Below are 20,192 nucleotides of genomic sequence, written 5' to 3' on the forward strand. Positions count from 1 at the left end.
CTGGGATAGGATAAAGTAATCCTTCTAACCCCCCCCCCTTAAAAGATTTAGATGCACTATTGTAAAGTGGTTGTTCCACTGGATATCATAAGGTGAATGCACCAATTTGTAAGTCGCTCTGGATAAGAGCGTCTGCTAAATGACTTAAATGTAAATGTAATATTTTATAGAATATTTAAAACAAGGCCATGTCCTAGAGAAAGAAAAGTTCTGAAAAGAACAGTCCTAAGACAGATGTTGCCGGGAAGAAAGCCTGGAAAGAAAAGATTGCTTTATCCTTTCTTCAGCCATTGAGTGTCAACATGAGTGGTTCTGCTGTTTTTGCATTGATTAATATGGTAATTTGAATTGGATCTTACCTAGGCCCTGTCACCACTCTCATCTCCCTGGTGTAACCAATGAAAACCAATCCAATCATCAAGTTCAAGTGATATGGAGTATTTTGGCTATATGCATCTTTGAACTACGATTCTTAAAATATGCCTTTTTTGTTTAGGTAAAAACCATGTTTGCAAGTTCATTGGCTGTGGGAGAAATGACAAATTCAACTACGTGGTCATGCAACTTCAGGTAAGAAGCTGACCTTTGCCTTTTATAAAGATTGACCACCATCCCCAAAATGCATTCTGTGAGAATCTGACCACAATTCAACAGAAACACGTTTTTCTGAGGAAGTGCCATTTATAAAGCCTGCATAAGGCATCGTGAAATGTGAAGTCTTTGCAAATAGGCCATGTTAACTGAATAAATGAGTCATAAGCAGCGGCTGGTTAGAGGCTGACAAAGCACATACTGATGAAGGATAGTAATTCAAATGCCATATGTCACATGATCCAGCATAGCATTGTCAGCCTTCTATAATGAAAGTATATCATGAAGAGTCAATCCAATCCATTGTCGATTGAGACACAGCCTATAAAGCTGTTATGTCATGGTGCTTGGGTTTAAAAATCCATCATGACCAAACTTTTGATACTGTATGACTTTGAATACAAGCAAATAGATGATTGTTGATTTGCGACTGTCAGTGAAAAGCAGAGAGTCCCAGCCAGGCATATCGGAATATTTAAAAATACAATCTTGTTTTTAAAGCCCAGGCCTACTATACACCACTACGAGCTGCATTGAACAGTCTATTCTGCGAACAGTGATTGAGTTATATTATTGCCTAAATTGACTATCCAATCTAATCATCACATTAGGAATAGTAACCTATCTTACATAAGTCTGCAAATGTGAGGATGCATGGAATGCTTTATTATGAACGTGCATGTTTATGGTGAAAATCTGCTTCCCCAAACTTGAAACCCACCTGCCGCCTATGTTAAAAGGTATTGTATGTAAAGTGATGTGACAAATCTTTACTAGGCCCACAGACATCATTTATGAAATTAATAGGGATTCTATATGTAATTCTATGATCACACCTAGGCAATTGGGTGTACCGTACTGGTAAGAAATAAATGTGTTATTTCGCACAAAGACTGTTTGTTTATGTATGGTTGGTTTTCTGGATTAAGGTGAAATTGCCCCCAAATGCAGATTTTTGGGTCAGATTTGTATTTTCCCCACCAAAGGTTAAGTTTAGGATTGGGGGAGGGAAGCTGATTCTAGATCTGTACCTAGAGGGAACTTCACCCCAGAGCGTTGTTTTGTTTTGGGGGGTGGAGCAGGGACGCAATTTGGCGGACTTGAGGAGGAGCCAGCCTCGGGGGACTTTCACCATGAGCACCACGCTCCGCCTGGGGAAACAGATCCTGGAGTCTATAGAGGCCATCCACTCTGTTGGCTTCCTGCATCGAGATATCAAACCAGTACGTATCATACATAACGTAACATACAGATACAGACGTTTTTTGTTACACGTGGCACAGCATGCTACAGCTTTATGAAGGGTTATCAGTGCTAATTCTAAAAAACAATGCTTAAATGCACATTTTGTAATTTTCGCATTCCAATTTACCATTTAACCATTGCATTTTAGAATTGGCACTGATAGCCTTCCATAATGCTGTGGCATGCTGTGAAATGTGTGTTTTTGCCATCGGTTCGTTTCATTCCCAATCCCAGAAACCAAACACACACGCGTGCGCACAGCATTGGGGTGAGCTTTCCCTAAAGTAATCTGCACCCCTGGAGCAAGTTAGGGGTTAAGTTCTTTGCTCAAGGGCACAACAGCAATATGTGGCATATTAGATGGTCCAATAGCTGATGTTTCATCAAACAATGCCCCATCCCTTGAGAACAAGCACCCCTCCTGGCTAACCAGGCACTGTGATGGTTCTTTGGTGTTGCTACAGTAGCCCCACACTCTTACCAACTGAGCCACCAGACCATATCTATAATGCACTGTATAATCATGTATTTTCTCTGCAGTCAAACTTCGCCATGGGAAGGCTGCCTTCGACCTTAAGGAAGTGTTACATGTTAGACTTCGGACTTGCGCGGCAGTACACCAATACCACTGGAGAAGTCCGCCCTGTAAGTCTCCTCTTTTGTTCCTTTCCTTTGGTTTGTCCTACAAAATGATATTAATATTTACATTTTAGCAGACACTCTTATCCATTAGAGCCGTGACCTACCTCAGCAGGGCCGATCCGAGGACTTCACCAAACCATCCAATCGGTAGTAGCGACGGGCAGTGTGTACAAAGGGCAGGGACTTAATCTTATCCATTAGGGTTAAGTGCCTTGGGGATTTGAACCAGCAACATTTAAGTTACTGACCCAACACTCAAACCACTAGCCTACCTGACGCCCAGTTAAATGTTATTGTGATGTTATTAGAATAATGTCCAGCTCGTGGGTAAATTCCAGGTCATCTTTATTGCAATGTTGAGGCTGCACAGATTAGCAGGTCTGGGCTTGTATTTATAAACCATCTCAGAGTAGGAGTGCTGATCTAGGAACAGGTCCCCCTGTCCATTTATTATGATCTAAAAGGCAAACGGTAATACGATATATCCATGTTCTGCAATGTGCAGTGCGACAGAAGTGAAGAAGCCCTGGGACGCACCCAGGGGCGGTTCTGGGGTGGGACCAGTGCCCCTGTGACAACAATTTTGGACCCCCCCCAATTGAAATGGTCTAGAACCGCCACTGGACGCACCCAGTGTTCCCCAAATGGTGGGTCAGAATCAATGACGTCACATCACCCACCCTAAAGTATGTAACACACTGAGAATCTCATTGTCGAAGACTGTCGATAGGTACTTATCACAGTGGGAGGCTGTTCCTTCTCTTGCTAGAACAAAAGCGTTACCTGCTATGTGCTGACCCAGTTTCGATGAACCTACGCAACGCTTGTTAGTGGCCAACAACTTGACTTTGAGCCAATCAGATAGCATGAGAAAATTTGGGGGCATTTTCTTCGTACATCCACAGAAGAGCCAGTCACACTTCATGTGCAATGTACTGTAGGCTATGGGATAGTAGTTAGCTAAGTGCACAGATGCAATGCACCAACACTAAATACTTCCTCCAAGCTAACTAACCACTATAGATAGTACTGACATTATAATTAAATCACAATGGATTAGCTAGTTTCCATAAAACAGCTGCCTGTGTTAGCTGCCAAGTTAGTGCAGTGCCCTTAGCTATCTACCTATATTGTGCTAGCTAGCGATTATGCTAACATTAGCTAGCTAGCGAAACATTTGGTTATGGGCTGGCACTGGCATTATGGGATATAGGAGAGTGAATTAAATTGTTTCTTCGTCATCTTGCTAGGTAGTTATCTAGCTGTTGTCACCTGGCTAGTATCAACAAGGGCTTTCTAAAATATAACAAAATTAACGATGATAGTTTGGATTCTAGACTATAAGCAATATGCACGAATATGCATTGCCAAACAACGCTATTTCCACCTTCTGATTTTGAGTATTTTAACACGGTTGAGCGGCTGACAACTTCCAAGGTCTTTTCTGTGGGAACACAAAAGAGATTGACTGCCGATGCTGTAGGCAGGCAAAAATTTGACAATCCTACCGGTGTGTCTGAGCTTTAAGATCCTCTTAGCTCCAAGCTCAGGACTGGGTCGTGCTCATCAGGCAGCAAATAGTCTGTTTTCTTCTATCATTGTTGGTACTGTTTTGTTTACATTCAGACACTGGGTTTGGTGCAGTACAATTTATTTAAAAGTGAGCTCATTCATTGTACACTGGATAAGATGGAGTCCAATATCTGAATCCTTGTTTTGCTGTTCCTTGTTTACATGGGTAGCTGTTCAATATGCCTGGCGGTATCGCCTTTTTTTTTAAGCGTTTAGGGACGGTTTTCCAGACCCAGATTAAACCTATTACCAGACTAAAATGTATGCTCAATGGAGAATTGCCATTGAAAGTGCTTTGATGTCCAGGAATAGGTTTAATCTGGGTCTGGAAAACCTGTCGGTAATGTACAAGATCAAACAGATGACAGTTAAAATGCATTAGCCGGTGACTACTTATGAAATCGGTTACATGGCGTTAGCTAATGATAGTTTATTTTATTTATTTTATTTATTTTTGATTTCACTTTTATTTAACCAGGTAGGCTAGTTGAGAACAAGTTCTCATTTGCAACTGCGACCTGGCCAAGATAAAGCATAGCAATTCGACACATACAACAACACAGAGTTACACATGGAATAAACAAAACATACAGTCAATAATACAGTAGAACAAAAGAAAACAAAGTCTATATACAGTGAGTGCAAATGAGGTAAGTTAAGACAATAAATAGGCCATGGTGGCGAAGTAATTACATTATAGCAATTAAACACTGGAATGGTAGATGTGCAGAAGATGAATGTGCAAGTAGAGATACTGGGGTGCAAAGGAGCAAAATAAATAAATAAATACAGTATGGGGATGAGGTAGGTAGATAGATGGGCTGTTTACAGATGGGCTATGTACAGGTGCAGTGATCTGTGAGCTGCTCTGACAGCTGGTGCTTAAAACCTGTTGAGGATCTTATCCCGATCTTATCCCGGTATTGGGATTCATTGTCATGTGACCATGGCGGGGAATTCAAAACTGCAAGAGTAATCATTTCAAAAAATCAAATAATCAACTATTTTCCTCCATTTGAAAGATATATCTCCTAAATCTAACCACGCTGTCCGATTTTCAGAGGCATTACGGAGAATGCATAAAGTTAGGTTATGTGAGGAGAGTACATTGACAATAGCTGCGTGTAATGTTTAGCCAATTCAAAGAAGGGCATCAACAGACAGAAAACTAGCTAGAATTATGCACTTACCTTTGACAATCTGCATCAGATGACACTCATAGGACATTATGTTATACAATACATGCATTTTTAGTTCCATCAAGTTCATATTTATATCCAAAAACAGCATTTACAGTCGCGGTGAAATTCAGAATTTTTTTCGGCTCGAATGCACCCAGTGAATCCAGCATTACAAATCACGGAATTACTATTCGAAAACATTGGTAAATTATAATATTGTCATTCAAAGAATAATATATTATCATCTCGTAATTGCTACCGAATGGCCAGATCTCAAAATAACTTTACTGGGAAATCACATTTTGCATAAACTGGGTACTATGCTAACAACAATAAGCTATATGCTAAGCTAAGCTAAGCTATACCGTTAGCATTAGCATCATCTAATATCGATAATAACATTCTAAATATCCCCTTACCTTTGATTATCTCCATCAGAAGGCGCTGCCAGAGATCCCAGGTCCAGAACAAATGTGGTTTCTTTTGACAAAGTTCATAATTTATGTCCAAATAGTTAGCGTTCAGTAGGCTCCCACAAAATGAGGTGGGCAGTGTAAAGTCACGTCGAAAAGCTAAAGAAAACCTAGTAAATAATCTATTTACGTTTGTTTAAACATGTCAAACGTTGTTTAGCACTAATCTTTTGTTCCATTTTTAACGTGAAACATCAGTAAACATCAGTAATATTTTCACACAACCTATCAAGTGTCTAGAATAAACGATAATGACAAAGGCACTCTTCTCAGATTCATGCGCAGGCGCAAGAAATGAAGTGATGACGTGTCAACTTGTAAGCTTTCTAATTCGGTCTGTATTCATGACAGATGCTTCCAACAACTTTCTAAAGATCGTTGACATCTAGTGGAAGCAGTAGGAGTTGCGAACTGAATCCTTTCTCACTGTGGTATCTTTAAAACAATGACACTAAATAGTACAGTCACAAAATTCTCATTTTTTTTAAATCTATTTTTCACAGGTTTTTGCCTGCAATATGAGTTTTGTTATACTTACAGACACCATTCAAACTGTTTTAGAAAATTCAGAGTGTTTTCTATCCGAATGTGTTAATAATATGCATATCCTAGCTTCTGAGTTGGTGTAGGAGGCAGTTAAAAATGGGCACATATTTCTTTCAAAATTCTCAATACTGCCCCCGTGGCCCGTAGAGGTTAAAGCTAGTGAGGGAGATATGAGTCTCCAGCTTCAGTGATTTTTGCAGTTCGTTCCAGTCATTGGAAGCAGAGAACTGGAAGGAAAGACGACCAAAGGAGGAATTGGCTTTGGGGGTGACCAGTGAGATATACCTGCTGTAGCGCGTGCTACGAGTGGGTGCTGCTATGGTGACCAGTGAGCTGAGATAAGGTGGGGCTTTACCTAGCAGAGATTTGTAGATAACCTGTAGCCAGTGGGTTTGGCGACGAGTATGAAGTGAGGGCCAACCAACGAGAGCGTACAGGTCGCAGTGGTGGGTAGTGTATGGGACTTTGGTGACAAAACGGATGGCACTGTGATAGACTGCATCCAATTTGTTGAGTAGAGTGTTGGAGGCTATTTTATAGATGACATCACCGAAGTCGAGGATCGGTAGGATGGTCAGTTTTACGAGGGTATGTTTGGCAGCATGAGTGAAGGATGCTTTGTTGTGATATAGGAAGCCGATTCTAGATTTAATTTTGGATTGGAGATGCTTAATGTGAGTCTGGAAGGAGAGTTTACAGTCTAACCAGACACCCAGGCATTTGTAGTTGTCCACATATTCTAAGTCAGAGCCGTCCAGAGTAGTGATGCTGTACAGTGACCTCTTCAAAGTGACATCTTAAAAATGGATGGATCATATTGGTTATATTTGTGCCCAGTCCATGGTTTGGCTAATATATATAATATATACTGTAAAATATGCCACATAGCTGACACTTTTATTTGTTTGTATGAGATTTCCTGCAGGCTATGGTCATTTTTATCAGGTATTGATAAGCATTTTAAACTGACTCAGAAAACTATTTCTATTTACAATATCATAATTAAATAAGACTATTTGGGTGTCAAGTGAAAGCCTCTCCATTTCCAAATTGAGTTTAAATGTTCATCCCATTGTCATTCACATCATCCTAATCCCTGGCCTTTGAAGTTAGTTTACAGTTGAAGTCGGAAGTTTACATACACCTTAGCCAAATACATTTAAACTCAGTTTTTCACAATTCCTGACATTTAATCCTAGTAAAAATTCCCTGTCTTAGGTCAGTTAGGATCACCACTTTATTTTAAGAATGTGAAATGTCAGAATAATAGAAGAGAGAATGATTTATTTCAGCTTTTATTTCTTTCATCACATTCCCAGTGGGTTAGACATTTACATACAATCAATTAGTATTTGGTAGCATTGCCTTTAAATTGTTTAACTTGGGTCAAACGTTTTGGGTAGCCTTCTACAAGCTTCCCACAATAAATTGGGTGAATTTTGGCCCATTCCTCCTGACAGAGTAACTGAGTCCTCCTTGCTCGCACATGCATTTTCAGTTCGGCACATAACATTTCTATAGGATTGAGGTCAGGGCTTTGTAATGGCTGCTCCAATACCCTGACTTTGTTGTTCTTAAGCCATTTTGCCACAACTTTGGAAGTATGCTTGGGGTCATTGTCCATTTGGAAGACCCATTTGCGACCAAGCTTTAACTTACTGACTGATGTCTTGAGATGTTGCTTCAATATATCCACATCATTTTCCTGCCTCATGATGCCATCTATTTTGTGAAGTGCACCAGGCCCTCCTGCAGCAAAGCACCCCCACAACATGATGCTGCCACCCCCGTGCTTCACGGTTGGGATGGTGTTCTTCGGCTTGCAAGCCTCCCCCTTTTTCCTTCAAACATAACGATCGTCATTATGGCCAAACAGTTCTATTTTTGTTTCATCAGACCAGACAACATTTCTCCAAAAAGTATAATCTGTGTTCCCATGTGCAGTTGCAAATTATAGTCTGGCTTTTTTATGGCGGTTTTTGGAGCAGTGGCTTCTTCCTTGCTGAGCGGACTTTCAGGTTATGTCGATATAGGACTCGTTTTACTGTGGATATAGATACCTTTGGTACCTTCCTGCCGTCCAGGACCTCTATACCAGGCAGTGTCAGAGGAAGGCCCTGAAAATTGTCAGACTCCAGCCACCCTAGTCATAGTGTTCTCTCTGCTACCGCACGGCAAGTGGTACCGGAGCGCCAAGTCTAGGTCCAAGAGGTTTTTTAACAGCTTCTACCCCCAAGCCATAAGGCTCCTGAACTTCTAATCAAATGGCTACCCAGACTATTTGCATTGCCCCCCCCCCCCCCCCCCCCCCCATGCTGCTGCTACTCTGTTATTATCTAAGCATAGTCACTTTAATAACTCTACCTACATGTACATATTACCTCAATTACCTCGACTAACCATTGCCCCCGCACGTTGACTCTGTACCGGTACCCCTTGTATATAGCCTCGCTATTGTTATTTTACTGCTGCTCTTTAATACTTTTTTTTCTCAATTTATTTCTTCTTGAATCTGCATTGTTGGTTAAGGGCTTGTAAGTAAGCATTTCACTGCTTTGTCTACACCTGTTGTATTAAGCGCATGTGACAAATAAAATTTGATTTAATTTATTGACTGCATTTTCAATCTCTCCTCTTCTTCCCCTCTTTGATCTTCCCTCTTCTTCTCTTCTCCTCCACTTCCATCCTGTCATTTCCTCTTCTCCCTATCCTTTTATCTCCCTTAATCTCTTCTAGCACTTTCACCTCCTCTCCTTTCTTCTCCCTCTCATCAATTGCTTATGCATTTGTCCTTCTCTACCCTGGAATCTTCTCCCCCTTTATCTCTCCTTTTTCCTCCCTTCTTTCCTCTTCTCCTCTCCCCTCCTTTTTCTAGACTCTCTCAAGTAACTTCTATCTTCTCTCCTTTCCCCTCTTGCCTCTTATTAATTTCTCTCATCCACTCCATTTCTCTTTCGGCTCCTCTCCCTTTCCATCCACTCTTTCCATTTCTCTCCCCGTTCCCTCCACTTTCCTACTCTCCCATCTTTCTATGTCTCTCCTCTCATCTCTTTTACTCAGTCACTATCTGCTCTCCTATTTTTCTCTACCCCTCTACATCTCCCCCATCTCCTCTCATATCTCTGGCTCTAACACTGTGTCCTCATGCATTCAGAGCTCTGTGAGTGCAGCAGTGTGAGATTTAATTTGCTTTTGCATGCGTCAGTGGGCTATGGCATCGCCTCTCGCTCCCCTTCTCCTTTTCCCCTTCTCTTGCTCTCTGATTTTTTTCCCTTCTAGCCAGTACAGCTGAGTCAGCTTCAGCTCATTGATTCGTGATGAATGCGAGGCTCTGGCTCCCTCTCTCTCTCTATCGTTATCCCTCCCTTTTTCTCTCCCATTTGCTTCTCCCTCTTTCTGTCTACCTCTATCCCTGCCTGTTTGTCTCTCCATCTCGTTTTATTTAACTCCCCCTGCTTCCATGTCTGTCTCTCGTTCTTTACCCCTGCCACCCTCCCTCTATCTCTCCCTCCTCATTCCATCTCCCCTCCCTCTCTTCATCTCCCTCTTCCCCCAGTCCCTGGCCATTAGCAGTGTATGCCTTTCCCGTACCCCTAGGCAGCCAGGTCTCCAGGGAAGCAAGTGTCAGGGGCCTCCCCAGTCCAAATGACCTTCACCTTGCCACTATGTCAGCCCCTTAGCCATTAGCCACAAAGCATTTTTGTTAGCATGTAGCTGTTAGCCCCCAGCCATTAGCCAAAAAGCATATTTGTTAGCACTCAGCCGTTAGCATTCAGTGCCTGTGCAGTGAAAGACCTACCAGCTGCTACACACTCCAGTGTTCTCTCCGCAATGAAGAGGGATCCTCTCTCACTTTCCCTCCCTGATAACTGAATAAATCATTGTGGGTAATAAATAGCGGAGCTATTTTTCCTCTCGTGGCACACATCAGGCGTTTATAAGAAATTTTGTTTTCCATGACTGCTTCTGAGAAGTGGAAAATATTATTTATGTAGAGATTTTGGCATGCTAATTTATTTTCTATAACTTGTCTTTGTCCTTTATGCAGTAGCTGAGTAGCAGGTTTAGGGGCATGTTAAATGTTGATGGGTTTTGTAAACTCTTGGGACGTTTTCATATTCATATATTGACATATTGGGGCTCCCAAGTGGTGCAGCGGTCTAAGGCACTGCATCTCAATGCAAGAGGAGTCACCACAGTCCCTGGTTCGAATCCAGGATGTATCATATCCGGCCGTGATTGGGAGTCCCATAGGGCGGCGCACAATTGGCCCAGCGTTGGCCGGGTTTGGCCGTCATTGTAAATAAGAATATGTTCTTAACTGACTTGCCTAGTTAAATAAAGGTTACATAAAAAAATATATAAATATATCAGGTGCTGCTGGGAAAAAAGGCTTTCAGAGTTAGCTTTATCTTGAGGCATCTGTCAAGTTACATATCAGCTGTCAAAATGTATGGCTTTAACATGTTTATATTTGATTGAAGCTGGTTTACTATTTTGAGTATGTAATTCTGCAGGATTAGGTCACTTTTCAGGGAGTTTTATGTGTGTCATGTCCTGACCCTAGTAAGATGTCATTTTCTATAGTAATGTAGGGCAGGGCGTGACAGGGGTGTTTTGGGTTGTTCTATGTTTTCTATTTCTATGTTTAAGTTCTAGTTTGTATATTTCTATGTTGGGATTGTTTGGGGTTGATCTCTAATTGGAGGCAGCTGATCCTCATTGCACATGGTCACATCCTGACCCGAGTAAGATATAATTTTCTATAGTAGACTAGGGCAGGGCGTGACAGGGGGTGTTTTGGGTTGTTCTAGGTTTTCTATTTCTATGTTGGGATTGTTTGGGGTTGATCTCTAATTGGATCATATTTAAGTAGGGGTTTTTCTCTTGCTGCTCCATCCCACGCTGCTTGGTCCTTTGGTGGTGGGTGATTCTGTCACGGCTGTTTGAAGGAGCGGACCAAAATGCAGCGTCGGTTTCGTTCCACATATTTATTAGTTAGTGAAACTTAATGCAATAACAAAGACAAACTTACTAACAAAACAACAATCCGTTACGCAGGAGGAACAAACACACTCACAAAATATAATAACCCACAAACAGGAAGAGAAAAACCCCTACTTAAATATGATCTATAAACAGAGGCAATGAGGATCAGCTGCCTCCAATTAGAGATCAACCCCAAACAATCCCAACATAGAAATAGACAAACTAGAACTTAAACATAGAAATAGAAAACCTAGAACAACCCAAAACACCCACTGTCACGCCCTGCCCTAGTCTACTATAGAAAATTATATCTTACTCGGGTCAGGATGTGACCATGTGTAATCAGATTACCATGTGACCATGTGTAATCAGTGTTTTAGTCTATTTCTAGACTAAAACACATTCACTAGTGTGTCTTAGTTCAAGACTAGGCCTAATCTGTGTCTGGGAAACCGGCCCTATACGTATTACGTCTATGTTTTGGGTGTTTTAACTTGTAATAATCTGTTATTACAGACTATATAACACCATTATATAGGTATTATTAAGACTGTTTCATGCACATTATTTCCTCTTGGATAGGATACCACTCAATCCACTTTCATACCTACAGTAGGTGAAAAAATGGGATGCAGTGTTTTGAAACTTGAAAACAGCCAGTTGAAAAAAGTAAGGTCCCCAGTCACCAGCAGTTCCCACAAATCAAACTGACACATTTTCTGTATATAGTTCTCTCTATTACATAAAAGCCAATAGAAAATGTTTGACAAGTTACTGCCATTTACTATGTGTAATTCGGATTTATGAATGTCACTTTTTCTATGTGATGTGTGCCTATTTCTGTTACATTTCCTTATGTTTATTAATTCCTTTTGTTTCAGTGCTTGCCTTTGTTTTGTGTTTTACAGTTCCTTTGGATATTTGATTTTGAAGTGCATGCTCCAACCCGTTTCTCCATCAGATCCTTGCTCCGCCATGGCTGTCACGTGCATGGTGACAGAGTGACGTGAGTGTGGTCACCAAGCTTTCTGTTCTCCTCATAGCAGAGGGGTCACACTAGGAACACCCACTTTCAACCTTTCTGTTCTACTTACATCAATAGTGGAGGAGGGAGTGGGTTTGCCAGAATAAACTTGTTTTAAACACCAAGAAAACCAAAGTTATGTTGATCTGTTCCACTAGGAAAAGGCCAAAACAGCATGGGATACAATTAAGTATGGGAGGAGTACAAATTGAAGAAGTGGCAGAAACCAAACTATTAGGAGTACAGCTAGACAGCTGCTTATCATGGTCATCTCAAATAACTAATCTATGTAAAAAAAATTATTAAAACAGCATGCATAATCAGAAGGATAGCTAAATATTTACCAGGAAAAATTCTTAAACAAATAACACAAGCTTTAATTGAGAGTCAAGTGAACTACTGTTCTGTGGTCTGGGGAAATGCATCATCAAGTGAAGTTAGGAGGCTGCAGATTGCACAGAACAAAGCAGCAAGGATTGTTTTACGGTGGAGATATGGTTTTTCTGTTGCAGTCATACGCAATGTTCTTGGTTGGTCATCAATCGACAAGATAATTGAAAAAAACATGCTTATTTTATTTCATAATATACATCATTTAAAACGGCCAAGTACAATTCACAACGGCAATCAGTTGGTAAGAGACAGACATTCCGTAAATACTAGGAATAGATTGTCCACCATCTATGTGTTATCCAGACAGAAAAGAGAAATAGGCAAAAGAACATTTCGATTTAGAGCAATAAAGAAATGGAATAAATTAACTGAGCAAACCAGAAACCTTTCAATATATACATTTAAACATTATTTTAAAACCATTTAAATATAATACACAGAAATGTTGTGGGATTACAGTAGATGAAGAATTCATATTTTTTAGATTGATTATTTATTTTTATTACGTTAGTATATTATGTATGTTTGTAATAGTGTGTTATATGTGAAAATGTGTTCGTATATAAATTGTATTTTAACATTTAAGGACTCTTGGAAGATTAGTCCAAATGGGGACTAAAAGAGATCCAAATAAAATCAAATAGTTAACCAAGTGGTGCTGTTTCTATTGCTAGGACCCCGTTATTGTTGCTTGCAGCTATTTTATATAGCAACAGTTATAAGTGGATCTATCTACAGTACATAGCAATAATATTAGAGCCATATTCGGATGTGAGACATTTGTACATTATTGCTCGCTCTCTAACTTACACTTAGCTAAAACCTAAAAGAAACAGAATATCTATGTGTCAGAGTAGGGTCCTAATTCTGATGCATATGCAGTTGAAAGCAACGGAATATCTAAGTGTAAGTTAGAGCAATGTGGAAGTTTCTCATGTCTCTAACAGCCACATGTCTGCATACATACAGTATGCCAACTGACATACAGGCAGCCTCTCTCTGTAATAACCAGATGAGAGCACAGGGGGTGTTATTGTTGACAATAACGGGGCATCCTTCCCGGTCAAATCTAAACCTAGGATGCGTCCCAAATAGTACTATTCGGGATGCAGCCCCAGTGTCTACCTCTTGGGCTCGGTACTCAGTGTTCGAGACCGTGGAACTCGACCGTGAGCGTTCAGTTTGCTCCACTCGGAGCTAAGGTCATGGCACCAGCAAACCACGAGGGTAATGTGAGAACGAACAGCATGTTCCGCGCCACTGATACTGCCATCTCAAGCCAAACACAAGAGATTGAGTTACTAAACTAAGCTAGAGAGGCGCAATTCAATTTTCAGATTGTCAGTTTAGGAAATGAATCGACATTTAGGAAAAAGTTCTAAGGAATAAAGGAGTTATTGAAATATTACAATTCAAGTTCATTGAATATTAATTATTTATATTGACTGGATTAAAATGGAATTTAGCTCAACTACATTATAATACCATTATGATTTTACCCAAGTCGCTTACTGAGCCAAACACACACAGACATGCATTCATGAGCTTTTAGTAGGATTAGTGTACAGATTCCTGGTGTGACCCCTCAATTATGTTTCTGACTACTTTATTATTTAGCTTTTATTTTTACAATTTAGATTGACTGTGTTTACATTAAGCATCCATAACTCCTCTACGACGCTAAATGCTGGCAACAAAAGCATTGATATTACCTATATTTGCCTTCGGCATCTTATAGCACATGTCAGATCGTATAGTCAAGGTCAAATATAGCATGTTCGATGATGTGCTTTTGGGTCTTAAGATGGCTTGTATTGCATGTGTCCTCTATGTAGCTGTTGTGTCATGTTTATTTGGCGCTAACGGATGTGGGATGAATGCTAGTGTAATGTAAATCGTTACCAGTAATTGTTTTTGTTCCATTTGTTGTCCTTATTGTTTACATCACATTTAAGTAAAAAAAAAAATTAAATGTTAGGAATAGTTTTTAAAACCACCAGATTTTGGGGAGTGAACAGTAGGGATAAACCTAGAAGGAAGATGTGTTAGAATTGTTATTTTTCCAAGACATTGATGAATATGCATCTTGATATTGGTCCGTCACTAATACTGTTTTATTTCCTTTCAGCCGAGAACTGTTGCAGGTTTTCGAGGAACTGTCCGATATGCCTCAGTCAACGCACATAAAAACAAAGTAAACAATGTTCATGTTGTCGAAATGTATATGCTCGGAAAAGTTTTCTGCCAATTTTGCTCTTTTGAAATAAACTTAGAACTTGTTCATTGTGTTGTTGTACTGTCAATTGGTGGCGGGCAACTATAATAATAATAAGGAATTACAATACATACCCCTCTAGTTATTTAATAGGATCTCTATGGGGGCAACCTTAGGTTTGGCACTATTAAGGGTGTACTGTACTAATTGAAACGATCATTCATAATCTTTACTTTTATTTTTTCTCTCCCCAGGAAATGGGCCGCCATGATGACCTATGGTCTTTATTTTACATGTTGGTGGAATTTGCAGTTGGACAGCTACCATGGCGGAAAATCAAGGACAAGGTAGAGTCACTGCACTCGTCCACGACAGACCCACTGTATTTCTAGCGAATCGTTAAAGTCAAATAATAAAATAATACGCAAGCTGAACAAAACACAAGCCTTTTTGGATCTTTTTTTTTCTTTCAACTCTTGACAATGTTAGTAACAGTTAAACATTTCATTTAGTAGGTATTTCATTTGTAATATGAGTTGCGGCTCAAAATCTGATAGAATTAAATGCATGTGGCATATCATTTTGTACACCTCTCGATTCTTTTTATGAAATTGTGCAAACTCCAAATATCACAGTGTGTGTTGGCTCCGTTGAAGTTGCATAAAGGATGGTCTAATTTGCCCCTACACCCTTGATCATTTTCACTCCATCCGCTTTCGGACACTTGTGAATATGGCGCAATGGGAAAATGGAGGGGGAAGGGGAAAAGGACTGGTTTGTTCAGCCACTGAATGACTATTAAATAAAGTCAAACAAATATATAATGTTTTATTCTGTTTTCTTTGCGCAGGAGCAAGTTGGGCAGATAAAAGAGCGATATGACCATAGGATGTTGCTGAAACACATGCCTTCAGAGTTTCATATCTTCCTCGACCATGTATTGGGCCTGGACTACTACACCAAGCCGGATTATCAGGTACCTTCGCAGTATAGAGAATAAGGAAAGTACTTTGAAAGTGTTTTGAAATGCTCACACAAACTGATATATTGACTTCATCAATACTTCCTAGTTCTCCCTATGCTATTTCCAATAACAAAATTGCATCTAAAATGACACCCTATTTCTTATATACTGCACTGCTTTGACCAGAGAGGTACACTACAATATAAAGGAAATAGGGTGCCGTTTGGACACAACCAGAGTCTAATTTGGAGTTGTTTTCTATTTGGCCGTTTGCTGTTTTGGTCAACGGAAAGGGTGTATTTAAAGATTAGGGTGTCATTTGGGATGTAGCCAAAGTCAAATTTCCTTTATTTCCCAGCTGCTGATGTCGGTGTTTGAGAACAGCATGAAGGAGCGCATCATCACGGAAAATGAGCCGTTTGATTGGGAGAAAGGAGGGACAGACTCCACACAGTCAACAAGCGCCTCCACCCAACCACAGCACAACACACGGCCCACCGTCGCCATGGTGGGGTAAGGACCCTGATAGATATATATATATATATATATATATATATATATATATATATATATATATATATATATATATATATATATATATATATATATATATACTGCTCAAAAAAATAAAGGGAACACTTAAACAACACATCCTAGATCTGAATGAAAGAAATAATCTTATTAAATACTTTTTTCTTTACATAGTTGAATGTGCTGACAACAAAATAACACAAAAATAATCAATGGAAATCCAATTTATCAACCCATGGAGGTCTGGATTTGGAGTCACACTCAAAATTAAAGTGGAAAACCACACTACAGGCTGATCCAACTTTGATGTAATGTCCTTAAAACAAGTCAAAATGAGGCTCAGTAGTGTGTGTGGCCTCCACGTGCCTGTATGACCTCCCTACAACGCCTGGGCATGCTCCTGATGAGGTGGCGGATGGTCTCCTGAGGGATCTCCTCCCAGACCTGGACTAAAGCATCCGCCAACTCCTGGACAGTCTGTGGTGTAACGTGGCGTTGGTGGATGGAGCGAGACATGATGTCCCAGATGTGCTCAATTGGATTCAGGTCTGGGGAACGGGCGGGCCAGTCCATAGCATCAATGCCTTCCTCTTGCAGGAACTGCTGACACACTCCAGCCACATGAGGTCTAGCATTGTCTTGCATTAGGAGGAACCCAGGGCCAACCACACCAGCATATGGTCTCACAAGGGGTCTGAGGATCTCATCTCGGTACCTAATGGCAGTCAGGCTACCTCTGGCAAGCACATGGAGGGCTGTGCGGCCCCCCAAAGAAATGCCACCCCACACCATGACCGACCCACCGCCAAACCGGTCATGCTGGAGGATGTTGCAGGCAGCAGAACATTCTCCACGGCGTCTCCAGACTCTGTAACGTCTGTCACGTGCTCAGTGTGAACCTGCTTTCATCTGTGAAGAGCACTGGGCGCCAGTGGCGAATTTGCCAATCTTGGATCTTGATGTGCCATCCTGGATGAGCTGCACTACCTGAGCCACTTGAGTGGGTTGTAGACTCCGTCTCATGCTACCACTAGAGTGAAAGCACCGCCAGCATTCAAAAGTGACCAAAACATCAGCAAGGAAGCACAGGAACTGAGAAGTGGTCTATGGTCCCCACCTGCAGAACCACTCCTTTATTGGGGGTGTCTTGCTAATTGCCTATAATTTCCACATGTTGTCTATTCCATTTGCACAACAGCATGTGAAATTTATTGTCAATCAGTGTTGCTTCCTAAGTGGACAGTTTGATTTCACAGAAGTGTGATTGACTTGGAGTTACATTGTGTTGTTTAAGTGTTCCCTTAATTTTTTTGAGCAGTGTATTTACCATTAGGATTAAAAGGAAAGTCCACCATTTTACATGATCATACACTGCAGGGCAACTTTCTGCTTGCAATTCATTTAACACTATAACCACTGGGCCTCGAGGAACCTCCTTCAGGCTAATGAGGAGTGATTCTGACTGCAACACTCTAACAGTGTAATTCATACATTTCATATATGATATCGCAAAAATTATAATTTGATTGTGTTTATGAAGGTAACGTTTGAGTAATAAAAAAAACCATTTCAAATAACACAATAGCATTTTCATTCGTTTATGTTACTGTAGGCTAAATGTAAAAACACAAAAAGTACACATTTTCAATCAGCACCAAGTGTACTTGATAAATAGTGAAAATCTGCACAAAAGTAATAATGTCATTATAATGAATATAAGTATCGATATGACAGCAGTAAAAAAGAGTCAATTATTTATGCGTCGGGTTACCATGGCAAATTTGTTTCCAGGCATCGCATTCTCATTTCTTTATCAGCAAAAAGAAGGTGACGCATGATCTCTCTGAAGCGATCCCGTGACATGATTTCTCCAAAGAAAGGTATCCCTTATATGTCTGACCCGAAGCGCTCCATATAGCCTACACACTCTTTCCATCGAATGCTCCACAGGATAGAAATGACCGCTTCCAGCTGGTGACTGCTGTTGCTGATGTTGTTTTTTTCTTGAGATGAAGGGCTTGTCAGGGGCGTAAGCATGGGTGGGCCTGGGTGGACACAGGCCCACCACAGGGGTGCCAGGCCCTGCCGAACCCACCCAATCAGATTGAGCAAAAACAAAAAAATAATACATTTATTATTATTATTGCCTATCCAAACTTCAGCAGGCCTCCTAACATCGAACTTCTGGCTACGCCCCTGGGGCCTGCTCTCTGTGATGACATTTTGTGCTGACAATCAACCTATAGTATCGTCACTGGCTTGTTGTATCCAAACGGTGCCGTCTCTTCCTCTCTCTTGTCTCACATTTCATTTAATGGAGGCGAGGGCACCTGCCGCATGCGTATCGTTCTGCCTCCTATTCGCTAAGACCTTGGAGGTGTTGGTTCACGCTGCGGCTCAGAACCTGAAGAATAATCAGATGTGATGAGTTCTTTTCATTCAGATCTAGTAGCAGTGCTAACACGGCATGTGCATCCATTAGTCTTTGTCGTCTTGCCATTGTAAACTACGCACACTCTCACTGTGTACTCCAAATAGGCCAGAGTAGACTGATAAGACTGCTTTGGTCTGGTGGACTGATATAGGATACATATTTAGGGTATACATTTTCGGATTATAATTAGATTTTACCTGTCTAATATAATGGCCCGCCTTGTTCTTCATTCACAATTTGGTAATTACATACTGATTATCAACTGGGCACGGCACCTTCCACTGTCGGGAGGAGGGGCAACGGGGAAAAACATCCTAAAACTGGTTATAACTCCAGTTCTGTTTGTGATATTAACATTCTAACTACGGTTATATAGACTTATTTAGGAAAAGTCAAGGACGGAGGGGGGCATGGCTTTAAAAATGTACAAATTATATTAATGAGCAGTCAATTACTGCTTTAGCGATTCTAGTGTTAACAGGGACAGTAACCATTTAATCAACATTTCAGTGTTCACATCAGTGTAAATGTGCCAGCTGAAATGGCCTCCCTTGAGGCGTGCTCGCATGGGAAGAGCCAATAGAGGCATTCATGGCAGATTCACATTTTGTAGTTGTTGACTTTTGTAAGCAGAACGTTTCCCCATTGTGTATGATGATGTCTTTTTCACCAGTTGGCTGTCTTTGATACTTGACATTTACAGTATCAAATCACAGTGCAACGGTACAATACATTAGATCCTGAAAGTGCCACAACATGATGGAGTGCAGTCACAGTGATCTATTTTTAATCTGTCTTTTATACATCTTTCATGGGAGCTATTGTTTGACTCACTCACGCAAATATATTCTTTTTGAAGTCTCGCTCTCTCGCTCTCTCGCGCTCTCTCTCTGATGACTGTCTCGTTTGAAGCTCTTTACTGTTCAGGCTGCCTAGACACGCACACACTACACACAGCTGCATGATTTCCCTGCGAACACGACATCCTTATCTCTGGAGACATCGTTAGTGTTTTGGTCGTCATCACACATGACGCTCTATCCTAAATGGCACCCTATTCCCTAAGTGGTGCACTTTGACGTCATATTGCACTATGTAGGGAATAGGCTGCCGTTCAGGAGGCATCCTGAGCCTCCCAGTGCAAATGAGAGAGATAACAGGTTTTGTGTCCATCAGTATTGCTGTCACACCTCGAGGCTACTGCCACTCTGCTCATCCAAACCCTTTGAAACGCATGATATTGAATTCTGAACTAGGCTGTAAAACGCATTTGAAATACCAGTTTACAATCAATGTTTCACTAAATAAATAGATGTTTACTGAACTTTTGAGGGTTGCTTGTGCAAAGTGCATTCGTTCAGGAAATAAAAAAAATGAAAACATTTTGGAATA

The 20,192-nt window shown here is 40.7% G+C and overlaps 1 protein-coding gene across 5 annotated transcripts in view; it reads left to right on the forward strand.

Moving 5' to 3' along the window:
* Positions 1-20,192, forward strand: part of LOC115178163 (tau-tubulin kinase 1) — a 53,889-nt gene that overhangs the window by 11,488 nt on the left and 22,209 nt on the right. For 3 of the 5 annotated variants that reach the window (XM_029739211.1, XM_029739213.1, XM_029739212.1), the window contains exons 4-10: positions 497-570; positions 1,662-1,814; positions 2,377-2,481; positions 14,785-14,850; positions 15,126-15,218; positions 15,722-15,847; positions 16,194-16,348. In XM_029739211.1, the coding sequence (XP_029595071.1) occupies positions 497-570; positions 1,662-1,814; positions 2,377-2,481; positions 14,785-14,850; positions 15,126-15,218; positions 15,722-15,847; positions 16,194-16,348 (772 nt within the window). Of the gene's footprint in view, positions 1-496; positions 571-1,661; positions 1,815-2,376; positions 2,482-12,222; positions 12,246-14,784; positions 14,851-15,125; positions 15,219-15,721; positions 15,848-16,193; positions 16,349-20,192 lie in introns of those variants that run through there. The other 2 variants (XM_029739214.1, XM_029739215.1) reach the window with 2 other exon arrangements.

This window comes from Salmo trutta, chromosome 38 (assembly GCF_901001165.1).
Source record: "Salmo trutta chromosome 38, fSalTru1.1, whole genome shotgun sequence".
In the NCBI taxonomy this organism is placed as follows: domain Eukaryota; kingdom Metazoa; phylum Chordata; class Actinopteri; order Salmoniformes; family Salmonidae; genus Salmo; species Salmo trutta.